The following is a 26,933-nucleotide window of genomic DNA, read 5'->3' as shown; positions in this document are numbered from 1 at the left end:
GAATAATGGATTTCAGCAGATCATGACCTTTCATATGATATCTTACATAGCATGTTTCATATGAAATATCATACCCATATATAAATGATGGATATGGGCATTACAGGGTGCTACTCTGTGGTACAGCATGTCACCATATGATACTAGAAAATTATCTTGAAAACTTTTTACAAAGGCAGTGACTTTCTTGATGTGTTGGCTGTGTTTTTTCCTATGATGGACAGTGCTTGGTATTTTCTGGGAGATCTCTTTATACCTGAATTTAACAATCTGCCAAGAATAATTTTGGGGACAGAATATTCATCCAAAGTTATCAAACCATTTTATGCAATTTATATCACATGGCTTCATAGTAAAGTTAACCTTTATGAGCAAGAGAGAAACAGGCTAATTAAAAATACTTACTTTAATTTTGGAAACATACCACCAGTAAATCACATTTTAGGGTTTGATTTTCTTATTTGGTAATCCATCTTTGTAAATGCATTAAGTGTTTGTTTCTAACAGTCATTTAAAATTGACTCTGTATAAAGGGAGTGTTTCCCCTGTAAAGGTTTAAAAAAAAGTCAGATTTCATCCCGCTATATTTTCTTCTAAAAATGACTATTGCTCTTTTGCTTGTCTGTAAACTTTCAGTTCGTGCAGCTGTCAAGCCGTATATATCACATTACTCAAACAATACCTATAGTAAAACCATTAAGATGCCACAGCACTGAGAGAGCCTGTATTGTGTAATATCACAGTTTGTTAAAGTTTTGAATCCCGCGTCTGACAGCACTGTACTCTAAGCTAAACTATCTGAACACAAATCTTACTAATGGAACCCATAATATTACAATGTTTACCTCAAGCCAAGAAAAAATTAACATGTTGGAAATAGCTCCACACAAATATTTGGCCTTGTTGTAAAGATAGGTGCTAGCCATATTCTTGACTAGGACGGTACATCTTTGTTGTCAAAACACATTTCATTGGCCCATGAATTCCTTGTCTTGTGACCAACAAGCAGCATCCCAAGCTCATTGTTATCCATCCCCTTTTCCTATACTTGCATGCATGTCTAGCATTTTGGGGAGACGTGTCTCCTACAGTTTCTGACAACTCTGTCAGTTTATCAGGGTTTCTCTCTCATTCTCTAACTTTCCATGCCTATAACTGTAGGTGCCACAAGTCCTCCTTTTCTTTTTGCGAATACAGACTAACACGGCTGCTACTCTGAAACCTGTAGATATGAATATGCTGCTTAGTTCAAGGTGGACTTTTATTTTCTGAGCAAGTCAGTCATGTTATTGATAAGACTTGTAATTAACTGTAGTATTACAGTTTTGTAGAAGCAGCAAATTTGTGGCCACTCAATAGCCACTTCACATTCTTTGGTAATCTATGCAGTTTTAGCATAATAGTAATTTCCTCATATGTTAGTAATTTGTATTACAAGTTTCTGACAAGATACAGATTTTTTTTTTTTTAACTATCTATAATGAGGTGCCAGTACCATGTATCCTGATTGGAATATCTAGCTTTAAAAGGATACTGACAAGGCTGGTACAATATATATAAAATTATATTAACTTAGATTAAGTTTATGGGAATGTTTATGCATATTACGTTGTCTTTCTGTCTACTCTAATTTTTGCTTTCAGAAAGACCATACAAATATGCAAAAGTCCTCTTCTCTTTTTGTGAGACTTGTGTAACACAGGTCCACGGGTTTCTTATTCATTCCAATAATGTAAGCACCAGAAAAACATCAATTGACCAAAAAGCAAAGCCAACCTTTCAGCTGCAAACTTTGTTTTGTTTGTAGAATGTGAGAATTTGAGATTTAGAACAGTTCACTCCAGCACATCCAATGGTGTGTGTGCACAAGGAGACAGAGATAAGGTTGTACAGATAAACACAGCTTTGGCATTTGTCACATCAGAGTGCTTAACTGTGAACCCTTAACACTGGTGTGATGGATTTGGAGTTGCCTGTAATTTATTACTACTGTATCTTGACCAGGTTACTATTCTTCACTGCATATGCATATATTGAGTTCTCTCACTAGCAGACACAAGGCCTAAAACTGAAGGGGGTGCACTCAGAGAGAGACCGAAGAAGGGGCAAAGGTTCAGCTAGCCCTGAATCATGACTATAGGTTATTCCTCCAGAAACTGAGTTATTTGAATATTAAAAATTTGTTGTAGTTAAAGCTGCTAACTGTTCAAAAATTGACTTACCACAGATGCACTACCAGTGGTGGTGAGGGTCGAATAAACACTTAGATGGATCTCACAGCTCTAAAAGAACCCAAATACTAAAAAAAACTATGGAAATTCTAAACTGAGGTTACATAAACAATTCTGACATGCACATTTTCACTGACGGAACCAGAACTAACTGCTAAAGATACTTGCACATCAGAGCTTGGGTCTGCTGGGTGCACACCTTGAGGTGAGAATCTCTCCCTTTTGGTGAGCCACCTAACTTCTAATTCCCTGTCTCCCGGGACATGCTCTGCTCACCCCTATCCATGACCCATTCAGCTCTAACTGCGGAAGTCTGTCAAAGGCACAGACGGCTATCCAATGCCCAGCTCCCATGGAGTTTGTGGCAGATGAGTGCCTAACTTCCTTTTGTGCCTTTTGAACATTTCCCCAATAACAATTAAGATATTAATTGTGAGGTAATTAAAATGCAACGCTCTAAGCAGCTAGTGTAGCTCTAATTAAAAACCGTGAAGATATTAATGTTTTATATTATTAAATGCCTGTATGTTGTAGAGAAATGTGCATATGTGAGAATTTTGAAGTTTGTAGAGTATTTAACTTTAAAGTTAGGGGTTGAAGGATCATGACAGAGTATTTTTACCTTTTTTAAAAGGGCTTCTTTCAACTTTTTGTACTACATTTTTGAAAAATCTTTAAAAATTTCCTCCTTTAGATTCAGGGGCTGAGGGAAGAGGAGGTTAGAACAAGTCTTTTAATAATGAAGCCCTTGTAACACCTTAACTATGCAGTCACGACAGGCATCTCCGAAATAATGTCCCCAAGCTAAAGAAATTTGCCTCTTGTGCAAAACGTTTTGCAAGGTGATTGTCACAGAGTTAGTGGGGCTATCCTGCTGTACCAAATGACTGTATACCTGTGAAGAAAAAAACAATTTTGGACTCTGTCAAATACATACACATACAGTAGCCATGGTATTATACTATACTTTGGTAGTTTCATATAAAAATTAGATTGAAAATACCATAAGACAACAACAAACAATGCTGCATTCTTTATTTTTCCATTTCAAGAAGAAGAAACAGTCTGGATTGACATTTGTGGAAACATCTTGGTCCCACATATTCCCAGTACCTGTTTTGTGTTTGATGGCTTTGTTGAGATGCAAGTGGCAGGGGTGTTTATAAAGCAATTTATGAAGATTCATCACTGATAAATAATGGTATTTGTGAAACAGAAGCCATGCATATTTGCCAGTAATTCTTTTTTTATTGCTTGCTGGTAGAAATGAGGTGGGGAGCTGGCTTTGGTACAGGAGCAGAGCGATTTGTTAGTGCACACCTGCTCACCAAGGTTGTTCTGCAGTGTCAAAACCTGCAAGATTGATGTAATTTTACCTGAAGCTGCAACTCCTTTAATTATTCACATTTTCCACTTGTAGCTACATGATGTTCATGCATCTTTATTTATAACTTTCACTATGATGGGATTAAAAAAACAAAGGAAAAACACTAAAGAAACATCCATTATTTTATTTATATTTATTTGTGCTTTTGTTACTGTGTAGTTATTACTAGCAGAAGAAAATCACATGTATACTCTTTTTTCTAAAAGACAGCTCTAGCTAAAAGGTATATTCATTTTAAAGAGGTTGGTAGACAGTAAACAAGGAAAAAGTCATTATATAGCTAGAGCCTTCTTTAAAACAGCTGTTGTTGAACAGGTTACATCTCTCCTTTTTTAATACTATCTCTGTATTTTCTTTACAGCAAAAGGAAGAATGTGTGAATAGATTGGAGCCCCTTAGGGGGCCACGAGCAGGTTACTAGCAATATTACCCATAAGGGGGAAGGATTGCAAGCCAAAATAGGAAAAGAACAGATTAAAGAATATTTAGATAAGTTAGATGTATTCAAGTCAGCAGGGCCTTTTGAAAGTCATCCTACGGTATATAAGGAACTAGCTGAAACAATCAAACATTAGCAGTTATCTTTGAGAACTCAGGGAGAAGAGGTGAGGAGACTGGATTAGGGCAAACATAGGACCTATCTTTAGAAAGGGGAACAAAGAGGACACTGGGAATTACAGACCGGTCAGCCTAACTTTTGAAACCTGGAAGATACTGGAACAAATTGTTAAACAATCAGTTTCTAAGCACCTTGAGGATAATAGGGTTGTAAGGAATAGCCAACATAGATTTATCAAGAACAAATCATACGAAACAAACCTAATTTCCTTCTTTGATAGTGGATAGTGGATAGGGAGGAACCAGTAGACATGATATATCATGCTTTTTAGTAAGGCTTTTGATTCAGTCCCACATGACTTTCTCATAAACTAACCAGGGAAATTTGGTTTAGATGAAATTACTATAAAGTGGGTGCAGAGCTGGTTGAAAGAGTATACTCCAAATAGTTATCAGTGGTTCATTATCAAACTGGGAACGTGTATTTAGTGGTATCCTTAAGGGGGTCAGTCCTGGTTCCAATATTTCAGTTAATTCCGCATTTCAATTAATGACTTGGATAATGGAGTGGGGAGTATGCTTATAAAATTTGCAGATGACACCAAGCTTGGAGGGGTTGCAAGCACTTTGGAGGACAGGATTAGAATTCAAAACAACCTTGACAAATTGGAGAATTGGTCTGAAATCAACAAAGAAATTCAGTGAAGACAAGTGCAAAGTACTTCATTTAAGAAGGAAAAATCAAATGAACAATTAGAAAATGGTGAATAACTGGCTGGGCAATAATACTGCTGAAAATGATGTGGGGGTATAATAGATCACAAATTGAATATAAGTCAACATTGTAATGCAGTTGCATAAAAGGCAAACCATTATTTTGGGGTATATTAATAGGACACGGGAGGTAATTCTCCTATTGTACTTAGCACTGGTCAGGCCTCAACTGGAGTACTGTGTCCAATTCTGGGTGCCACACTTTAGGAAAGATGTGGACAAATTGGAGAGAGGAGAGCAACAAAATTGATAAAAGGTTTAGAAAACCTGATCTATGAGGAAAGGTTAAAAAAACTGGGCATGTTTAGTCTCGAGAAAAGAAAATTTAGGGGACACCAGAAAACAGTATTAAAATATGTTAAAGGCTGTTATAAAGAGGAAGGTAATCAAGTGTTTTCCAAGTGCACTGAAGATAGGACAAAAAGCAATGGGCTTAATCTGCAACAAGGGAGATTTAGGTTAGGTATTTGGAAAAACTTTCTAACTATAAGGGAATTTGAGCTCTCGAATAGGCTTCTAAGGGAGGTTGTGGAATCCCCATCATTGGAGGTTTTTAAGGACAGGTTAGACGAACACCTGTCAAGGATGATCTAGGTTTACTTGTTGCTGCCTCAGCACAGGAAGCTGGAGTTGGTGACTTCTAACGGTCCCTTCCAGCCCTGCAATTCTTACTCTATGAACATGCCACGTGGTGGTATTTAATTTCTCATTTTATGAATTATACATAGGAGTCAAAAATGTTTTGAAAGCATAACAAGTAATTGTTGGATCCATAGATCCTTCTAATCCGATATGCTATTCATTAAATGCACAAAAGCCAGCATTTGGATAGTATTTTGTGTCGTGATATTAGTACTCTTAGACATACTTTTTTCACTTTAAGTAATTTATGTTGTATCCTTAATACAGATAGTCCAAGGAATTGCTGACACAATGGCAGTAATGAAGGAAAAGTTATAAAAATGTTGGCATGAAAAATTGAATTGAAATTAATAGCATTTTGCATATTGTTCATATAGCCATATGTTGTACTGTATTCAATTAAATGTGTACTGATTGCTTCTTTCTTGGTTTATTTCTCCACTGTGCACAAATGAATATATGAACTTGCAGCTATATGTGAGGTGCTTATTTGGAAATATATTTCAAGAAGAAAAAAAGCAAAGTATCTTTATATGGAGGTGATTTCTACCTAATCTCAACATTTTCCTAGCTACTGCCTTCTAAAACCGTTATATCTAACTGGTAAGATTATAGTAGTTTTAGCAAATGTCTTCAGCAATCAGTTAGGCTAGGAAAAAAAGATGAACATAAACTTATCTGCTAGTAACCCACCCTAAAATAACATTGTGAAAGATAAAGAATAAATGATTGTCAGTTTCAGTTACAATTATGACAGATATGTTTTTAATGGTGTGCTTTTTAGACCAATATTTTCACGTGTAACTTGATTCAGAATGCCTGAGTTGCCATCTCCATTCTCAGTATAGCAGCTGGCAGCAAAACAAATCCGAGGTTGAGGATTTTGGTGTGCTCATCGTTTCCCTGCATCCTAATTTTTGAGCTCAATTATTTTTCTTCCTCAGAGAGAGAGAGAAGCAGTTCTAAACTCCTTTACTTTTTTAAATTAATTAATCGGGTTGAACAGCGCACCAGACAGTGGAAAAAAAAGCCCCAAAATGCGGAGCCTCACTGATTGGTTCAGCCTGCAAGGATTTGGACTGATCTGGGGAGTCTTCCAGCCAGCTGGATTTTCCTGGGCCTACTTCCCAATTATGCACTAAGAGATCGGTGTAGGATCCATGACGCAGCTCAGGTGACCTATACCAGTGGTACAGCAGACCCTACTTGTCTCCGGCTAGAGACCTGATGTCTGGCTGGCATAAACTTTGTGATAGGCATGATGAGCTTTGAAACCACACTCCCCATGTGTGCCTCTGTGCAGAGTAGAGTTAGAGGGAAGTAGAATGTTCTGATGGCTAGTAGCTGAAGTAAGCCTCATCTAATATTTAGAATTTACAGATTTCCACACACAAGAACAGACATTCTGGATTTTTTTTTCTCCATTCTGTTCCAAGAAGGAGGGTAGTTTCTGAGATTCACTTGTGGAGCCTGCAGACTCTCAAAAGTCAGTGAGAATATTTAAATATGAAGATTTAGCCTACCTTTATTAACTCTTTTCTAACACCCACCAGTTAAATCCAAAGGGACACCCCTCTTCCCCCCCCCCCCCCGAGAAACTGCTCCCAGTCCATTGGGCCGTCACTTCCCAAGGGTCTGTACCCAGAAACATCCAGATATAAATTTTTTTGCCACAAGCCGGCCTTTGAACTGTGTTCATTTCTGGACAATTTATAATTTATTTGGGGGCACAATCCTATGGTTGATTCCTTTGTTGTTTCTGGGCTAAACTAATCTCCTGTTCACATTTTTTAAAAAGAAGCAATTCCTCTTCTCCCGATGCTGTAGACAGAAAGACTGATGGCTCCTTAAGGGGAAAAAAATATTACTCTTCCCTCACAGCAATCCAGAACTAAGCATTCTGTATGCAGCTAAGAATCTGAATATATCTTTAGGCTCAGATCCCTTCCCCACCTACCAGCCAGAGTGAGAGATTTAAAAAATGAACAAAAAAAGGAGTAAGTCTGGTGACAGCTTTCGTCCATGGTGCATGAGACTTATGTCATCATGCCAGTCCATGAGAGAGGAAGAGCAAATGACCATTAACAAAGCAGTGGAGACAGACAACTACACAAAATGTTCACAAATGCAGAAAGTAAGCTTAAAAAAAGAGGACATTGTTTTTCTCTGGCCTTTCAGTTACAGTCCTCAAGTATTAGTAACAATAATAATAAGTAAAGAAATATCAGATCGAAATGTGATTTTTGTTTTAAATTGATTGTGTCCCTTTCATTATGTTACCTTAGTATTTTTGTATGGCATACGTAGGTAGCTTGTAATCGTTTATCTCTATGCTGTCCTCTCTATGGAAAGGTCACAAGATCAAGCTGTCTGACCTGTTCAACTCCTTTGCTTGCAGCATAGTGGTGTCCTTGGGCACATAAGTATAAGGTGTTTTGGGTGTGCGGGGGGAGGGGTGGCAGGACAGTAGTAGAATGCTTGTGAGAGAGAGGTCAAACCACAATCTTAACCTTAGCTTTTCTCCAAAATAAGTAGATGCAATTTATCTTGTCCACATTTCTTCTTGACATGTGTCCTCAACCCAAAGGAAAAGGTTTCTGAGATGGATTAAATTGTGCACAAAGACCTATTCAGTATAATTCTTCACTAAATAAATACCATTTATGACAGGATTTGCTTGAGTAATCATTTGTTCAGCACGCTTTTTCTGTGAACAGTTAAAACCAAAACAAAAAACAAAAAAATCTTCCATATGCAGTTGACCCAGGCATATTCCCTTAAGTTGGTGCTTTGTGTTTTTTGACATCCACTCAAAATGCAGACAGTTGGAGATTTACAAAGGTTGCTGTATTGTACTGAATCTCAGATATTCCATAAAGTTCATGTTGCATTACTGATATCAGTTATTTTTCACAAGCTTTTAAGACTTCAGTTTGTGAATAGAATATATGGCTTATTGGATGGAGTTATATTAATGACACGGTTTTGAGTTAGAGCAGCAATGCATGTCATCCATGCCTTCCAGACTTTATCAACCTAGAGAGATTAATGATTGGTTTTGTTAGAAAATATAGCAGCTAATTTGCCCGTGTTTACTTAAAAGATTAGTTTATCCAGCTCATCAAACCTTCAGGAAATAAATTTATTAACTGGGTATATTTAATGGTACACAATAGCCTTTAGCAACTTTCCAGCCTAAAGAGGAGCCGCTAGGGGAGAAAGCTTGAGGTTATATTTTAATTTTGCCCCAAAAATAGGACGACAAATGTTTTGATTTGTGGAAGAAAGTTCTTACATCCTGATACAGAAGAAAAGCCATCCATCTTTTTTATGACAGAATGCCCTAAATGTGCTCGCCTCTTTCTGTGATAATATTCATTAGACATATTCATAAAAACTAGCCGTGTCCATATTAGCCAGTCGTCACACTGAGGCATCCTTCTCACTTCAGATTGATTGTGTTAACAGAAGAAGGAGGCAGTAGTTATGTCTGGAGAGGAGAATTCAGTATATAAGGTTCAAAAGGGGAACAAAATAGGAAAATAAGGTTTAGGAAAATAAGTGAAATATTTTTGTGGGCTTAGTATTTTTTGAAAGTGTAGCAAAATGCCTGTTGTGTGTGTTAGATCATTTATATTTGGAAGTGGGAATGACATTTGACATATAATGTTAGCAGCACACAAAAAGGTCTCTCTCTTTTACTGACCAAATTATTTTCATAAATGTAAAACTCTAGTAAATTTAGGAGACAAAAAAGTTTTTAATGTAGAGTAGTGGCTACTCTACATTAAAGGGCAGTCAATTCCTTTTTACTAGAAGGTTGTTGGTTTATTGTAAAAAATTAAAATTTAGGGAGGAGAGGGCCATTGCTACGGGCCAAGATTTCCAAAAGTGACTTGTGATTTTTTTGAGTGCCTCAATTTTTAGATGCCCATCTTTTGAGACTTCTTGTAGGGGCTCAGTTTTCAGAGAGTATGTGTTTAGCAGGCTCCCTTAAGATGTCTCCAGGTGTACACCAAATATGTAGGCAACCAAAATCACTTGTCACTTTTGAAAATCTAAGCCCAAATGTCAAATATTTTCATGCCGGTTTAAAATTCCTCTCCTTCCTTGACTTTTTTGTTTTAACAGCTTAGGGGTATATGTAGACTCTTATGTCCTCCCACAATTCTCTCTGTTTACTTGGGCACTGTTGGAGGTGGAGGTGCTCAGATGCCTTTTTACACTTGCTAAGGCATCCTACTTTTATCTCCCTTCACACACAAGTATTGCTGAAGTTTTCCTAACAGTCGTGTAAAACATGCCAAGAATCCCAGGTGTAGGGGATATAATTCATGATAGAATCAGGCTGGAACTGTCTCCCTACGGAAAAATAAGAGGTTGTAAACATGTCAGAGAATTTAGTTGAAGTTCTCATCTCCATACAAATAAACTGAGCCTTTTAAAATGTGAGCAAAATCTGTGTAATATCAATGACTTGGAACCTGTATTCTGAGCCATAGAATTGGTGAAGTTTTGCAAACTTTGCTTAAATCAGAAAGCCTGCATTAGTTTTGCCACTTTCTCAGATTTTCCTGGAAGATATTACTAAACAGAAACTTTTTACCAAGTCACCTGTAAAATGAAAAATTAGTAATTAAATTGACTAGTAATACATTATATAAAAGAGCACATTTTGTTGTCAAAGAACTTGACATACAATACCCCTGAGAAGAATGATCCTGCATGAAAACCCTTGAGTTGGAAGAACGGAGGCTGTGATTTTATCCATGGCCACAGCAGGATGCTTGTTAGAGCTGGCATTAGAACCCAGGAATTCTTAGCTCCCAGCCTGTACTCGTTAAGTCCCTCAGTCAAGAAAGCATTTTAACACAGTGACTTTAAGGGGACTTAAGCGTGTGCTTAAAAGTTAAGTACTTTTCCTGAATAAGGATGGCTTCCTAAATAGTCCAAGTCTTTCTCTTTAAACATCAAAAAAAAAAATTGGAGTAAGTAGTCCTGTCTAACTAAAATATTCTACCTTAAGTTCCAGCCTAAACTTGGTAGTGTCATAATGAATTGTTGTCCATCCCAGAGATATCTAGAACTGATACATCCAGTGCCGGTCGTACTTATGTCATGTCTTGTGCACTGTTATAAGATGAAGGTTATGGTAATTCTACACACTTGTTAATTTGTCCCGTTTATGAGACTGAAGGTCTGGTGAAACAAATCAACTGGTCCTTTTGCTGTGCTCAAGAAACCATATACTCTTATTAACTGCTTTGGTCAGAACTGCAACACCCTTGCTTTCAAAACATACATAGCCCTGATGTTATCACTTCTGAAATGATGTTTGTCATAGGATCACTTTTGGTTACACATTTCTTCATTCTGCTTTGATAATTTGCAACTGGTGATAGCTTATTTTATATTTTAAAACATTCCCAAGTTCAGTCATGTTGTGTCATGTACTTCAACCAGTATGCTGCCCTGTGAGCTGCAGCCATTTTTGGATTGAATTCAAAGTAAGACTAAGACAAATCCATTTTGTGTGCCATCAAGCACGAAATAATGTTGAGATTTCCTGTTTTCCAGTAGACAGCATATAATTTTGTCAAAAATAGCAGGCAACACAAAGTTCAAATTCAAGTTCAAAGTCAAGTTTCACTGGACTCTTTTAATCTGGGAAGTAATAGCTTTTAACAACTGTAACCATGACAAAGAGGGCATTGATTTTTGGATCAGCTGAAAGTTCATGCATCATGTAAATAGATGTTACTTGACTTGCTTTCCATTGTACATCTACATTTATGAGCATTTTGGTTTACAGTATGCCAACAAATTTTACTGAAGTATCTTTACTATATAAGTAATTCTATTAATCTATTAAAATATCCCTATAGCTTCAATTGGTTATGGTACTTTTTCACTTCCTGTCTTAAACAGTTGTATAAATGTAACTTTGCTGCCACTTTACATTCCTGAGGTGGCAGCATTTCAGAGGTGGATAAAATTAATCCCTATATAATTTGTCTGTAAAGTCTCTTGGATGTCTTTTGAATAAAAATTAACTAAATAGTTACTAAAAATTGAAGATGTGTTTTCAGCAGTTGTTTCACTGGTCTAACTTTCTGATTTTACTAACTTTCACATCTGGGTTTTTGCTTGTTCTTCAATCCTTGGTCAGAAATTGACATTGAACGTTGTGTCCGTGAATCAGTCAACCTTTTTTGCTGGACCCCTAAGAGTGCAACATACAGGCAACATGCACAGCCTCCAAAGCAAGCCAGTGAGGGCAATGGCTCAAGAGGTTCAATGTCCTGCTTCACAACAGATTATCAGGATGCACCTAAAAGTGACCTGGTGAGTGTTTTGGGATTATGCTTTCCTGGCTCCTTGAGAAAAAGGTGTAGTGTTAAGGGTAACACTACAAAAAAAAACTTTATTAAGAAAATCACACCTCTGTTGTTGTTGTTATTATTATCTGTTGTTATATTGTAATTCAGGTTTGGCTTCTTTTAATGCAATACTGTATTATTATTCATTAATAAACATGTATATTGTTAGCTCCTAAAGACCTCAAATATGTTGGGATCTCATTGTGCTAGTCATTATGTATACACATAATAAGTGACAGTCCCTGCCCCTAAGAATTTGCGGTCTAAAATACAGAATCTTTAAATGTAATATTTTAAAATGCCTTAGATCTTCCTAAAACAGGTTTTCTGGAAAAGGTGTATTATGTTCATCATACAAGATTGGCAGTATTACAACTTGTGAGTTAGTGAAACTAGAAATGAGTTGCACCGATTATCCTAACCAACTGACAAGAATGTGTGTGTAATAAACTGTTTGTATATTAATTGATTTCTTTCTACACTTTGTATTGCATTTAGTGCCCATAAAAGTGAGGGATTAGTGGTGTTGGTTTGATCTAACCACAGTGCAGAAAAGGGATGTGTTAAAATTCTCCACTTGGCTTTGCCAGTGCACTTCAATCCTTACTTGAAACATCCTTACTCTTTTGTTGTTGGATTTCCTCAAGCAGAGACTAATTGTTCTGAATGGTTTTGTGATGTGACCAGATGAGACTACACCTATCTCCTTTCCCCTGGTGACCCAAGATAGATTTTAACTCTCCATAGATGAAAAGTATTGCTTAACCTGACATCTCTGTAATCATGGTTTTCATGACTGATATTGTTACAGTCCCAATAACGTTTATGGTTACAAAACCCAAAATTTTTCCCTTCAAAGAGCACTCGTATGAGTGGTGAGTGAAAAGTGTGTACTTCTAAGAGAGAGAATGGTGGTTTACTTGATTAAAATATTTTATTGTTGGAGTATGTGCCTCAACAGTAAAAATGGAAAGGGGACAACATTGGTGTGTGTACTGGATCCAATTGGGTATCACCCTTATTTTCCTCTGCTATGTGAATTTTTTTTCCCACCCCAATCGTGGCTTTTAGTTTCAAAGTCCTCGCATACCTGCTGCGTATATGTCTATGTACTTCCTGTCCTACATAATGAGTAAGACCTCGTGACCTTCCCTACAAGGTAACAAAGTGTCATTCTAGCACATTTTACAAATATGGTAATGCAGAAGTTGCACAAATTCATTTCAAGCAGAGCTAGGAGTAGAGCCTGAGGTCTCCAGTACAGAAGACCCAAGTCTCTTCCGCTCAGCCTGCTGTTCTGCCAAATCTGTGGGGCTGGGAGTCCTGCCTGCAACTGCTGCTCCAAACACCTGGAACTGTTGAAGGTTGAGAGGTGTGTTTGTTTTGAGGAACAGTTTATTGCAGTGAATGAAAACAGCTCCTTGTGGGAGGCAGTGCCTTCCTCCCCACCTGTACGTGTTGAACCTTCTGATTTTTGCTCTGGTTTTGATATCAAGGTGATCTTTTAATTTTTGTTTCAGTACCATTTTGATCCTAAAGCTGCTGTAAGAAATGTGCCAGTAAAATTATTTTATCTTGTGCCAGGACATCCTCCTACCCCATCTCCACTCTTTCGGCTCTGTAAGCGTTTTATTTCCATAACAGAGTATTATCAAGGGCCAGTCTGCAGGACTATGAGCAAGCTCTTGCTACTGAAGAAGAATAGTGAAGGGAGTAAAGTTTCCTTGAGAGGGTCAGGAAACTTTGCACTAATGCAAGACAGGCTGTGGTCACTTTTGATTGCTTTTTCCATCTGGCATGTCACGTTACAGTTGCTGTTCAAATCTTGTAAGTGAGCAGATCTTGGGTAATAGTGTGTGAATGAGTCCCTGTGTTTTCTGTTACATTTTTTCACAAAGAATAGATTTGTATTCTGTAGCAATTTTGCTTGGCAAAAATAATTTCCAGATGTTCCCTTGTAGCTTCTCTTACTCTAGCCTGATAGTTATTTCATTGTCAAATATGCCACCTTAGATTAAGGACATCGGGCTATTTTAAACTTTCCTTCTTCAGCAAATGCTCAAATCTCCTGTTGAGTTTTGCAAAAGATTTTAAAATAATTTGAATTTGTATCACATCTTGAATCAGAATTTTTGCAGAGCCGGCATTGCAGTTGCTTACACAAAGTACATTATTATTCAGTAAGTTATGTTAGGCCATTAGAGTTGCTTCCATCTGTTCTTTCTTAACCATTCAGAAGTCAAGGCAATAAAGTGTGTGGCTTAAATGTACCTTACTATCGCAAATAGGTTTTTCAACCTCAGTATCATCCTCTGACAAGCACAAATATTTCAATATTTTTGTTTTACATTGTAATACAAAAATGAAGGATGGAACTTCTATAATCTCTTTACAAAAGTGAAAAGCAAAATATAAAACTGAAGAGGAGCAACACATTGGCTTAGCCCTTGTGGACTATAATCTTTCACAGTAATAACTTAATAACAGGAGCTCCAGCTGCTTATTTCTCATTATAGTTATTAAGGCTACAGTTGAGATTAGGGTTCAAATACCAGTAGGTTTACAGTTTCTTCAAACTGTTTTTTCCCTAGGCCTGGCAGCACTACTTTAAAAGTCCACATTTCTGCATTTTGGTCAGTCCTCTGCTCTGAGATGGAAGAGTGCTTAGCATATCATAGTCGTGGGATCTGCTTCTTTAAGTTGAAGAATTCATCCCCTGCTCAGGTCATGAAATATTTGGCTGTGGAGTCACATCAGTGTGTTTTGGGCACTTGCCTGTAATATATATGAGCTCCTAAAGATGGTATCTCTTTATTTCTGAAATATCAAGGTGGCCATGTTAGTGGTCCTCACTTGAGCTACAAGGGTTTTAAAGACAGGGTCTTTATCCATTTAACTTGAATATTTTATTTTCCATTAAGGTAAAATAGTACTGAGAAACATGGAAAAATTAACTACCTGGAGCAGTTATTTCACATGTTATAAGACTTCTACCTTTTACTCAAACCCAAACTCCAAGAAGAAACACAAATGGCATACTTTGGGCATTGGCCAGACACTGGAGATGTACTGTACTTCAACAAAACTGAACAATTTGGAAAAACTACTGACTTATTGATAAGCTTCCAGCTGAAACAGAGGAAAGAATTCACTAGGGTTCTATTTCCAAATGGATATGTAATTGTGTCAGGGAGATGTACAAGGCTAAGGGACCTTCTGACACAGCATGTACTCTTCCAGATCAGTTATGATATCCTGGACTGAATAGTCTCGAAGACCTTCAAGGCCCAACATTCTTAAAACACTACATACTCAATGTCCAGGACTCAGTAATGTGCAGATAACCTGTGTCCCCCTTCCCTATTCTGCTAGACACAATCTCTTTTTTGCTCTCTGTTCATTAACCACAACTGGTTGCTTCCCAAAAATAAAGGATGTAGAGACTTGCATCTCCAAAGAAAAAGCTGTAGCTCACGAAAGCTCATGCTCAAATAAATTGGTTAGTCTCTAAGGTGCCACAAGTACTCCTTTTCTTTTTGCGAATACAGACTAACACGGCTGTTACTCTGAATCCAAAGAAAATGTTATCCTAACTGTCCTTTTCTCTTTTCTGAGATGGCAATGATCTGACCCCTTTTATTTTTGAGAAGGTTTTCTTTTGAATTTTTTCACCTCAAGTGTCTACTGTTCACTGACAGAGCTGTATTCTCATGCAAGGCTTTGTCCAGTATGTTTATCCATAGTGTACATAGTTACGATCATTTCAGTAATTTTCACATCAATGTAATTGTTATAATAAAAATGTTCCTGTAGCACATTTGTTTCCAATCTGAGGAGTTGCAGACACTTTCCCCTTTCCTTATGGCTAGATGGGGATGGGGGAATGTCTTGAACCATATGGGAGAGTGTCCTGACAATTTTTTGGGCCTGTCTTAGGAAAGGACATTGAAAGAGACTGGCTTGTTTAGGCTAGCAAAAAGAAGTCTGCAAGGAGATATGATTGTTCTCTGTTAATACATTAGGGAGGGTAAATACCAGGAAGGATGAAGAATAAATGGATATAAACTGGCCATGAATAATTTTCTAATCTTCAGAGGTGAAGTTCTTGAACAGTCTCCCAGTAGGTGTTGTGGGGGCAAAATACGTAATTTAGTTTTGAGAGAGAGCAGGACAAATGTGTGAGTTTGCTTGTATGACTAGGTTGCCTGTGATAGTAGAGGGCAGACAGAGCTCAGCAACCCTGCAAGCTCACTTCTGGTTTGTCTTATGGTCCTAAAAGCTCATGCTTCAGAGCTTCAGCTGGCCACCTGCAGGAGTCAGGAAGGGATTCCCTGCTCCATTTAATTCTGTTTGTCCCCTCCTTCTGAAGCTTTAGGGATGGCTATGGCTGGAGATGAGACAGTGTCTGAGAGGGGCTCTGAGGTAAGCATTCTTTCTCAGGCTCTTGTCTGGCTGGTTCTTGCTCACATGCTGAGGATCTAACAGATCACTCTATGGGGGTTGGGAAGGCATTTCCCTGCACATCAGATTGGCAATGAGCTTGTTTTTCATCTTTCCCTGCAGTGTATGTATGGGTGTATGTCACTTGCCAGGATGATCTGGGTATATCTCACTTAATCACTGGTGTTGAAAGCCTTAACAATTCACCCTTTTGAACCTCTGACTTCAATATCGGCATTCTGTCCCTCCAACCAAACTTGTTTTCTGGTCACCATTACATTTGCAAAGCGAGTGTCAGGGGTGGCAACGTCCTCCATGCATGTTCCACAATGCCGAAGTGGTGCTGGGAACTCCACAATCATTTCTCCCCAAAGTTCACTCTTTTTTCCATGCCTCTCAGGAGATTATTCTTCCCTTGTTCTGTCCCAGGCCACAGCATCCGGCCAAGAAGCCGTGATACAACTTGAGCATCAGAGGAGCACTAAAGAATTGCACTAAACATACAGAATCCACAAGAAGGGCAGACACACTGTCTCCTTTCATCCAAAGTGTCAAGGACTCGGAGCTTTCAAGCTATCCATTGCTATGTGGCTCACACTGTGCATCCTGGGCGCCTATAAGGGTATCAAGCATCCCTGTTCCAGAAGAAATCAAAGCACAGTCCAGGAGATCTATAGAAACCTCATGGGATGAACAAGCAAGTGCTTCCACCATGGAGATATGCAGAGCACCACATGGGCATCGACTAACATGTTTATCAGACACTATAAAGTGGAGTTCCAGTCATTTGCAGAGGCCTTCTTTGGCAGGAAGGTGCTACAGGTGGTGGCCCAGTATTGCCTTTTGACTAACATTAGTGGGTGGGATTCCTTTTCTAGCTCATTCTATTTACTTTTTCCTTATCCCTCCCTACTACTGTTTCACTGCTTACTACTTCCCAGACAGAGTTGTGGCAGACGCTGGGCTGCAGAATGGAAAATTTCGTACCAGATAATTTCCTTTCTGCTAGTAGCATCTCCCACAATTCTACCCAGCCTGCATGGCTCTTAAGCCAAGGGGTCAGCTTTGCATAGTAATGTCCAAATAAAGACAATTGCCTGCTGTACGTGGTTAATAAGTTGGCATTTGATGATGTAAATCTATTTCTACAAGTTTCACCCGGCTTTGGAATGACTCATCTGGCGACAAAGGAGACATGGCCAGCACACACTGTGCTGCAGCTTTGATCCACTTCTGGAAACTTCAGTGTGTTGGGGAGCAGCCCGGACATAACAGAATTGTGGGGGATGCTGCTAGCAGAAAGGAAATTATTGTGTAAGGAATTTTCCATTCTGTGTTTTACAGAAGGGGGAAGCCAAGGCATAGAGCTTGTAACTTGCTCAAGGCCACAGAGAACGCTATTGTTAAAGCCATGACCAGATATTGGGACTTCTTGATTCCCCATCCAGTGCTTAAACCACTGAACCACATTTGTTTTTAAATTATGATTTGTATTATTGCAACATCTAGCATACATTTATTTGTATTACCTAGACATGGACCAGAACTCTGTTCTGCTAGGTGCTGTACAAACACAGAACAAAAAGGGTCCTGGCTCCAGAGAGCTTACAATTGAAATATAAGGTAAGAGATGTTAGAGAGCTTCTTCCTTCACTCTCCCACTTCCCTGGTCCTTCTCGCATGAACAGAGAGCAACAACACCCGAAGTCCGAAGGTGCAAACAATTCAATGTTTATTGGGGTGAACTTCCAGCAAGCTTCAATACAAGTTCCTTTTTCCTTATTTTCGAATCCCAACTTACTTCCTGTTTGCCCCTAATTATATAGTAATATTCTTAGCTATACCTTAATTCTACTGAAATTTAACTAACCAATCCTAACATATTGTAACATGATTAGCTAACCAATTATACCCCACCACCTTAATTAGTTTACACCCAGCAAAATTAATTATACAGCAGACAGAAACAATCACAGAACCAGACAGAGACCATGCCAATAAACAATAGCAAAGTGGGAACTATAATGACAAAACAATACAGAAGTGAGGATTTCACAACTACATCTATAAAGACATAAGAGTTTCCCAGCTGTGTCTATTGATAAGTGAGTTCTTACCTGTCAGAAAACTATCAACCTCAATTTTCTTTTACATCTTCTAGGCACATCCCTTTCTCTGGAGGTGATAGGCACTATCAGGACAGCATTGTATTCCTAACAGCCCAATAGCACCTTCTTTCAGTGTGACTACTTTGGAATGTGAGGATGTGACCGGTCGCTTCCCAGCTTATGGCTGCCTCTGTCGCTTACCCAAAGGCCTTAGCCTAAGAACAGGGCTTCAGACTGTCACAGTAAGAGAAGGACCTTACACTGGCAGACAGTGATTTTGATTCTTTCTTTTATACCTCTAACTAGCCAAGTGATAAGAATACACCTAAATTCTTAAAGTACAGGCCTTTACAGACAGGCCTGAATATCTATATCCTAACAAGAGACAACACAGGGATACAGACACACCTGGGAATACAAGAAAGCAATGAGTCATTGGTCAGCATGATAGGCAGTGGTCAAAGCACACTTGCAGCCTCACTGTTGTCAAGCTTTTTATAGGCATCATGACAAAGCAGAGTGTTGAGGGATTTCAAGGAGATGATGAGGTAGCTTTCTGGATGGTTACAGGAGTCCCCCTGAGCGTGATGGGTAGTGGGGTTTTCCCCTGACGGTGCTTGTTTGAAAATGTAACAAGTGAGAGATGGAGGCTGGCATCCTTGGCCAATTGAAGGCAGGAGTTGACCTCTCCATAGTGAATGAGAGATGATAGGTAAGGTAGGGATAGATGAGCCTTGAAGACCCCTGAAACTGAAGACAAGTTGCAGGTGTTTAATGCGAAAGAGAAGGGGAAGCCAATGGAGGGATGCAAAGAGATTATAATAGCTTTTTTAAAACTGTTCCCTCTGGTAGTAAGTGAACAAGGGCCTTCTTTGCAGAGGGCTTGTCCATATAGACAACTTTTGCTTGCCTGTGGTCAGTCAGCACAAGGAGATCCAAAACTAAGAGAACAGTAGGCATGTGTGAAATAGTCTGGTAAGACATTTTTCTTAACCTCGAAAAAAGTTCCACTGTCTGAGCCAAAGTACTGGTTTTATCAGAAAAGCCTCTTTGATGTTGCTCCACAATTCCTTTCACACCCCTAAAGGACTCTGGATTATACTAGATTTATATTGGAACTCTCTTATTTTTATATAATTCTTTTCATGCCATGAGCTGTATTTCCCCTGAAGCCAGCAATAGACTCATCCAATCTACCAGTGCCAAGGAGTTAAGCAAATGTTTATGCTATGTAACACAAAAGAGAAAAAATTAGTATTGTAGTTTCAGCTGCTTTCCTTTTTGTTGTTTTTATTTTTCCTTCTCCCTCCTAACACATGTTGTATTTTATGAGGAGTGCTTCAGTGTGAGGGCTGTGTCCCTTCTGAAACTGAAGGGAAATCAGGCTTTCCAGGTACTACTGCAGCATACTAGTTTACCTGTACATTCTAACATGGTAAAGACTTATGAATATACTCAGTTGTTTTAATGATTATGAGAATATGAATAATGTGGACAATTGTACCATGAGGGAGCTATTCAATAGGAAGGTGTAGTCTATAAACATGTTCATTTTTATGTACTGTAGTTTTTTGGCAGACTTCCAGTCATGCGGGTATGGAAGTTAGTGTGTCTAGTGATCATAAGAGGCATCTGGGGAGTTTAGACTCCTGAAACCAATTTAGTCTGTCACTGGCCAGCAGGAGTCATGTTAGTCTTCAAGTAATGTTTCTAAAAGTTCTTTGAGATCTTTAGATGAAAGGTATATGTAAGTACAAAGTAATGTTGTTGTTCTCTTAATCCTAGGGCCATCTTTCCTTTGACTTCCTCACCTACCTTTCGTAATAAGATTTGCTGCCAGGGAGAATTTGCTGCCATTGCCAGTAATGGGGCCAGATTCTAATCTTCAGTGTACAGCACAATCAGTAGTGGATTTCAGAAAATCCAATGTATTGCAAATCTAGCTCTTACAAGCAAATTTCTCATGACCCCTCCTAACTGCCTTTCCACTCCCTGAAACAAGGCACTACTTCTGCAGTATGCTTGTTTCTCCACTAACCTGGTCTCCAGTTTCATAATGACATTTATCTTTTGAGGTTGGGTGTTTAGGAGTGGGAACAGATGGAAAATAGCACCCTTGATGGAAAAAACACAGGCTTTATTATGACTTTTTAAAATTTCAGTGTTTAATTCTAAACACTGACTGTCTCACCATGTATTTGTATTTTTCTTTAAGCTGCTTGACTTGGTCTCTTGAGTGCTTTTTATTGACGATCCAAATATTTGCATAGTATATGTCAGAATGTTACAGTACTTTGGTTACCAATAAAATTAGAAGTGTTTGCCCCGGGTAAGTATTTTTCTCCCCAAACTATCAGCTGGTAAAATTAAACCTGTTTTTTACCCTTACTTAACTTTCTTGTTAGTGACATATAATTGCAGCTGCTTTAGAAGGCTCAGAAACCTACCTCCTCCCTAGACGTCCCAAATATGTAGCTTAATCTTTTACTCTTTCAGCCATAAAACATGTTTCTACTGAGATATTATCTAAAAAGGAGAGAGAAATGTGTCCCCTTTCAAGAGGATGCAATATGGCCTCAGATGGAGTATCTACCAAGCCTACTTTCAGCTTAGGTACAGCTTAGCCTTTTAGTGTTATTGTAGTTTAGTTATTTTATTGGTTTGTGGGTCTTTTATTTGACTAAAGGTGACCATTTTTCCCCTTTCAGACCCCTCTTCCTTCCCCACCTCTCTTCTTGGGGGCTGTTGTCATTGCCGTCACCATGGTATGCCAGGATCCCCAGGCTTGAAGAGCTGCCACCTGCCAGGAGTTCATTTCAGTTAGTGATGGATGTTCTAGGTGCCTCCACTGTTTGAAAGAGACCCACATACCTAATAGTGTAACGTGCACATCTTTTAAAAGCAGATCTAGAAAAAACAGGAAAATCAAATTTAGACCCCTCATGAGGGAGCAAGCCCTGAGGCCAGCCTCTGATCCAGGTTCAGAGGAACCTATACAATGGCTTTTGAATGTACTTCAGTGCTCCATCCAATACCAGGTCCTGCTCACCGAGATCTTTGCAAGAGGAGGGCACCAAAGGGAACTAAAAGTCTCCAAGGAAGAGAAGTTCTAGATCTCCCACCCGAGAGCCTTTTTCAAAAAAATAATAATTTTGGAGACCTCAGGTACCATTGAGGCACATTCCCCAGGAGCCACAGTACCAAGCATACTTCGGTATCCAATCCATTGTTAGTGCAAACTAAATATGATTGCTCCACCAGCGATTCTAAGCACTCTGCCCTTAAAAAACTGGTGCCATCTCTGGACCCCTCTGAACTACCCAGGATACTTAAACTGATGCCCCAGAAACCATCAACATCAGACATGTTCCATCCAAGCAGTGTACTTGGCACCAGCACCATCTTTCAGAGCAGATCAACCAAAGCAGTCAGCACCCTTGGTTTCTATGCAAATTGCGGAGCCTTTAACCTCAGCTCAAGTATGCTCCAGTACTGCAAGGGTTCAGATACTCCAGACACATCTTTGTTTCAGATGAGCTATAGTCTTCATCTGTAATGGTATCAAACATTTGCTGGTACTGAAATATAGTGGCTCACCGAGACCTCGTCTTTCTCCAGTACCTCTCAGCTCCCTGGTACTTATCACGTGGGGCAGGCAGTCATCTTAACTCATATTGTCTGCCCCACCTGTGGTCTGTGTTGAAGATGATTCCTCTGATTCTCAGATTTCTGTCCAGGGATCTCTGTGTACCACAAAAGGGATGTCTCTTCTGTCACCTACCCAGAAAAGAAATTTCCAAGGGAGAAACAATTTTGTGCACCTTCTCGTTGGTTTAAGCAATGCTGGATGCCACCTTCTGTACCTTATGGTTCCCCTCAGCGGCCACATTGAGAATTGTGGCTTGCTTATTGCCAGCAGCTCTTGAGAGCTCCTAGCTACTCCTGTAGGGAGCAGAGAAAGACATTTGCCTGTTCCTTCACTTCTCAACAGCCTCAGCCTCAGGAAGAAAATTTTGAGGAACAAGGCATCACAAAAGGATCACGAAGAGGTGACACCTTAAGCAAATATCTCATTGTCATAGCCAGATGAGGCTATAAAGCCTCCATTACCTACTTTCGTAGATGACTTAAGCAGGTTTAGGAGCTGAGAAAGCATATATACTTGATGCTTTCTGCACAAGTAGTGTTACCAGTGAATTAGTTATTTTATTACTGGAAACTGCCACTACCGTCTGGAAGACTCTTGCCATGGCTCCCCTTCCATTTAAGTGGGCAGTTTTTGTTTCCCCCATCCACCACCAAATTCTTTAGTTGTGGAGGCAGTCAATGAGTGTGGCAGCCAACACCATGCAAAGTCTACGCCTTACAATCAGAACTGAAGTGACTCAATCTGTTAGGTCGTAAGAGTTTTCAGGAACCCTGCAGTTCAGGATCACGAATTGTCAAATTCTAATGACAAAGCACAGTCACACCAATTATGGCAGATTCCAACAGCTTTATTGAACATCTTCCTTGGGAACATTGAGAACTGCTCAAGGCCATCATAGCCGAAGGTCAGCTTTCAGCAAGAACCTCATTGCAGACCTCCCTAGATGCAGCTAATGCTATGGCTAAATCAGTCTCCACTGTGGTTGCATGTGTTGAGCATCTGCAGATGTCCAGTTTTGCTTGGGAGGTCCGATATACTGCAGACGATCTCCCTTTTGATGAACTCTTTTCAGACTCCACAGACAAATTTGTATATCCTTTAAAAAGATCCCACGGCCACACTCCGGTCTCTTGGAATATATATGCCTGCAAATAAAAGGAAATTTAGTAGAGTGCAGAGACCCTGACTAGCCCAATTTTCTAACTATCATAGATTTACAGAACCACCTAGAAAGAGGCTGAGATATCAGAAGAAGAAACCTCCTACCACAACTAACAACACTACCCAACTGTCATCTTCAACCAAATGACTATTTTGATGGCTGGGTCGAGGGTCCAGAACTTCCCCATGTCAAGTAGCTTCAGCTGCACTACCTTCATAGATAAGCTTTCCCATTTTTGACCAGCATGGGAACACGTTGTCGATATACAACACATTGGAGCTTATAACATCCGGTTACTCCATCCATTTTACCTCCATCTCCCCATCCTATCTCCTAACCCTGTCCCGTTTCAGGGACGCATCTCACAGACTTGCTGAGACATGAATTCATCCCTTTCCTAAGCATAGGGACCACACAACCAGTTCCACTCCAGCACAGAGGGAATGGTTTCTTTTCAAGTATTGTCTGGTTCCAAAAAAGAACAGGGAATGGAGATCGATTTTAGATCTTAGACTCCTGAACACCTTTGTGAAATCACAGAAATTCAGGATGGTGACTCTCGCAGCGGTAATTCTATCATTAGATTACAGTGATCAGTTCTCGGCCCTTGACCTTCAGGACGTATATTTTTCACATCACAGTTCACCCCTCTCACAAAAGGTTTCTCCACATCACAGTCGATCAGGACCACTTTCAGTATCTAAGTGCTTCCTTTTGACCTATCTGCCTCCCCAAAGGTACTCTTAAAGGTCCTGGCAGTAGGTGCCACCTACCTTCATTGTGTGGGGATAATAGTCTTTCCATACTGTAATGATTGATTTGCAAAGGCTGGTCTTACAATTAAGTTTGTTCTGCAGCGAAGACAGCTATGTCCCTGTTCGACAGATTAGGTCTTCAACTCACTTTTGAAAAGTCCACTTCAACAGACTGACTGTTTTTAGGGGCCTCTCTAGATGACATAAAAGCCAGGGCTTACCTTTCTTCGAATAGGTTTACGATATTATAAAGATTCAAATAAGTCCACAGACATTTTTAAAGAATTGCCTCCAACTGCTAGGGTACATGGCAGCATGTACCTTTAGGTTACATCTGCACTGTTTCCATGGACAGCTAAAAACAGTTTATACCCAGAACGCACACAGTGTGGACGGGATGGTTTCTGACCCTCATTGGGTTCTGGACTCATGCAATTAGTGGAAGAACCTATCCAAAGTGTGTGCAGAAATTCTGTTCAACCAATCGACTCTGTCACCATAACTTCAGATGCATCCTTTATGGGATGGTGAGTGCACCTGCCCCTCTGCCCCTTCACAATCATTCAGGGCAAATGGACATCTCTGCGTCAGCCTCCTGGAATTAAGAGCAGTCTGGAACACCTGTCTAGACTTTCTTCCACTCTTCAGGGGCTAATCTGTAAAAATCATGATCGTGAACATAGCCTGCATGTTTTACATAAACCACCAGGGGGAGTGAGATCTCCATCCCTCAGTGCCAAAATAATAAAACTATGGAACTGGTGTATAGCCATCCACATCCTCATCTCAGTCTCTTAACTTCCAGGCATTCATACTACCATGGCTGACAATTTGAGTCAGCACTTCTCTCAAGATTATGAGCGGGAACTTGACTATCAGACAGACATTTCTAACTTTGAGGTTCCCAGAAATGGACTGCTTTGCAACTTCTTCCAACAGAAAGTTCAAGAAATTCTGCTTGAAGGGAAGACTGGGTCTTTAGTCCTTGGATTCTTGGACACAGGGCCTCCTCTACATATATCCACCCACACCCCTCCTCTTAAACAAGATCAAGCAGGACAAAGTCAGGTTCCTTCTAACTGCATCGATTTGCCTGAGACCTTTACCTGATTTATCTTGCTTCTTGATGAACTTTACTCCTCCCAACCATTCCCCATCTGCTGTTGCAGAATTCCAGTCAGACACTCCATCCCAACCTGAGCATTCTTTGACTCAGAGCTTGGCTCCTCAGTGGTTCTCAGGGATAGAGATTTTGTGTTTGGCAGAAGTACGACAGGTAATATTAACCTGTAAGAAGGTATTTATGTGAAAAACCTTCAGAAATGAAAATGATTTTTCCCCTGGTATGTCTTTTTACCGTTTTTGCCTGTTCATTCTTCCCTCTCCATGGTTCTTGATTATTTGTTGGAATTAAAAATGTCAAATCCTTTCATGAGTTCTATCAGGGTTCACGCAGTGGCTATTACAGCCTTTCATTCATCTGTAGAGGGATTCTCAGTGTTTGCCCACCCCATGACAGCAAAATTCATCAAAGGGTTGACCAACCTTTTCCCTTAGATTAGAGATACCGCCCCTGTAATGGATTTAAACTTGGTCCTTAATTGCCTTATGAATGCTCCCTTCATTGGCTACCTCTTCCATACCTTCACCTGTCTATGAAGATGGCTTTCTTGGTGGCTCTCCCTTCTGCTCAAAGAATTGGTGAAATGTGAGCTTTAATTCTCTCTTTACAGTATTCTTCAGAGAAGAAGTTTTGTTGCAAACACATCCTTAGTTTTTTACCTCTCAAGTATTTTCTCAATTAATCCGATTAATCACCTTCCAGGTCTTTTTTCCACCCCGAACCTGTACCAGACCAAGGAGGAAGCTGCCTCCATTCCTTATATGTCAGAAGAGTGTTAACCTTCTATCTTGTCAGAACCAACCATTTAGAAAATCTCCCAGACTGTCTTGTTTCATTTGCAAACAGATCCAAATGAGCCACAGTTTCCACTCCAGACTCTCACAGTGCGTGTATTGTCTCTTCTTATGAGGCTCCCAACATTCAACCTCCTTCTAGAGTACTAGCCCATTTCTACAAGATCCCAATCTACTTCTGTGGCACTATTGAAAGATATTCTAGTTTCTGAAATTTGTAGAGCTGCAGCCTGGACCTCAGTACACAGTTCCTCCAAGCATTATGGTTTGGTTCATACTTCCAGATCAGACACTGTGGTTGGCAATGTAGTAATCTCTCTTCAGTGTTAGATCCACTCAGAAGCCCCTTCTTCTCTCCAGGCATACTGCTCAGGAGTTTGGTAAAGTGGACTACCCATTGGAACACTACTCAGAGAAGGAGGGGTTACTCCACCTTCTTCAGTAACTGGAGCTACTTGAGCTGTGTGTCCTTCTGGATGCTCCACCTCCTGGCCTCCTTCCCCTCTGCTTCAGGGTTTCATTTTGCAGGATTTCAAGGAAGAGAAGGAACAAACGGTAACTGGTATAGTGGAGAATAAAAATATGGGACCTAATCTTTCTCTCCTCCCATGCCTGGAACTCATTGAAGGAAGGAGTTGTATGCTGGAGAAATGAAGGATCAGGTCTGTAATAATACATTAAACGTGCATTAAACATGCACAGCCAAGAAATGTTGATGGCAAATATTGAAAGAACTAAAATAAAAATATTCATCATGGTTGAGCTGAATGGGTTATGTCATTCTCCGAGCTTCCTGTGTAATTTGGTCGTAGCTGGTTACCACAGCGATGACAGTCTCTGACCACATGCAGCACAAGAAAATATAGTATCAGGATGTTAGAAAAGCTTTCCAGAATCCAGAAAGTCTCTCTGGCCAATAAATTGCATGCC

The 26,933-nt window shown here is 39.6% G+C and overlaps 1 protein-coding gene across 6 annotated transcripts in view; it reads left to right on the top strand.

Annotated features, from left to right (window-relative positions):
- TBCK (TBC1 domain containing kinase) overlaps window positions 1-26,933 on the top strand; it is a 184,007-nt gene that overhangs the window by 110,169 nt on the left and 46,905 nt on the right. For all 6 annotated transcript variants that reach the window (XR_007356190.2, XM_048846664.2, XM_048846656.2 and 3 more), the window contains one exon: window positions 11,762-11,937. Coding sequence is in view for 5 of the 6 variants with exons in the window: in XM_048846664.2 (XP_048702621.1) it covers window positions 11,762-11,937 (176 nt within the window). In the remaining variant the exon portion in view is untranslated. The remainder of the gene's footprint in view (window positions 1-11,761; window positions 11,938-26,933) is intronic.

Source organism: Caretta caretta, chromosome 4 (assembly GCF_965140235.1).
Source record: "Caretta caretta isolate rCarCar2 chromosome 4, rCarCar1.hap1, whole genome shotgun sequence".
NCBI lineage: Eukaryota > Metazoa > Chordata > Testudines > Cheloniidae > Caretta > Caretta caretta.
The sequence above is the reverse complement of the archived record's forward strand: the minus strand, read 5'-3'. Positions and strand labels throughout refer to the sequence as shown.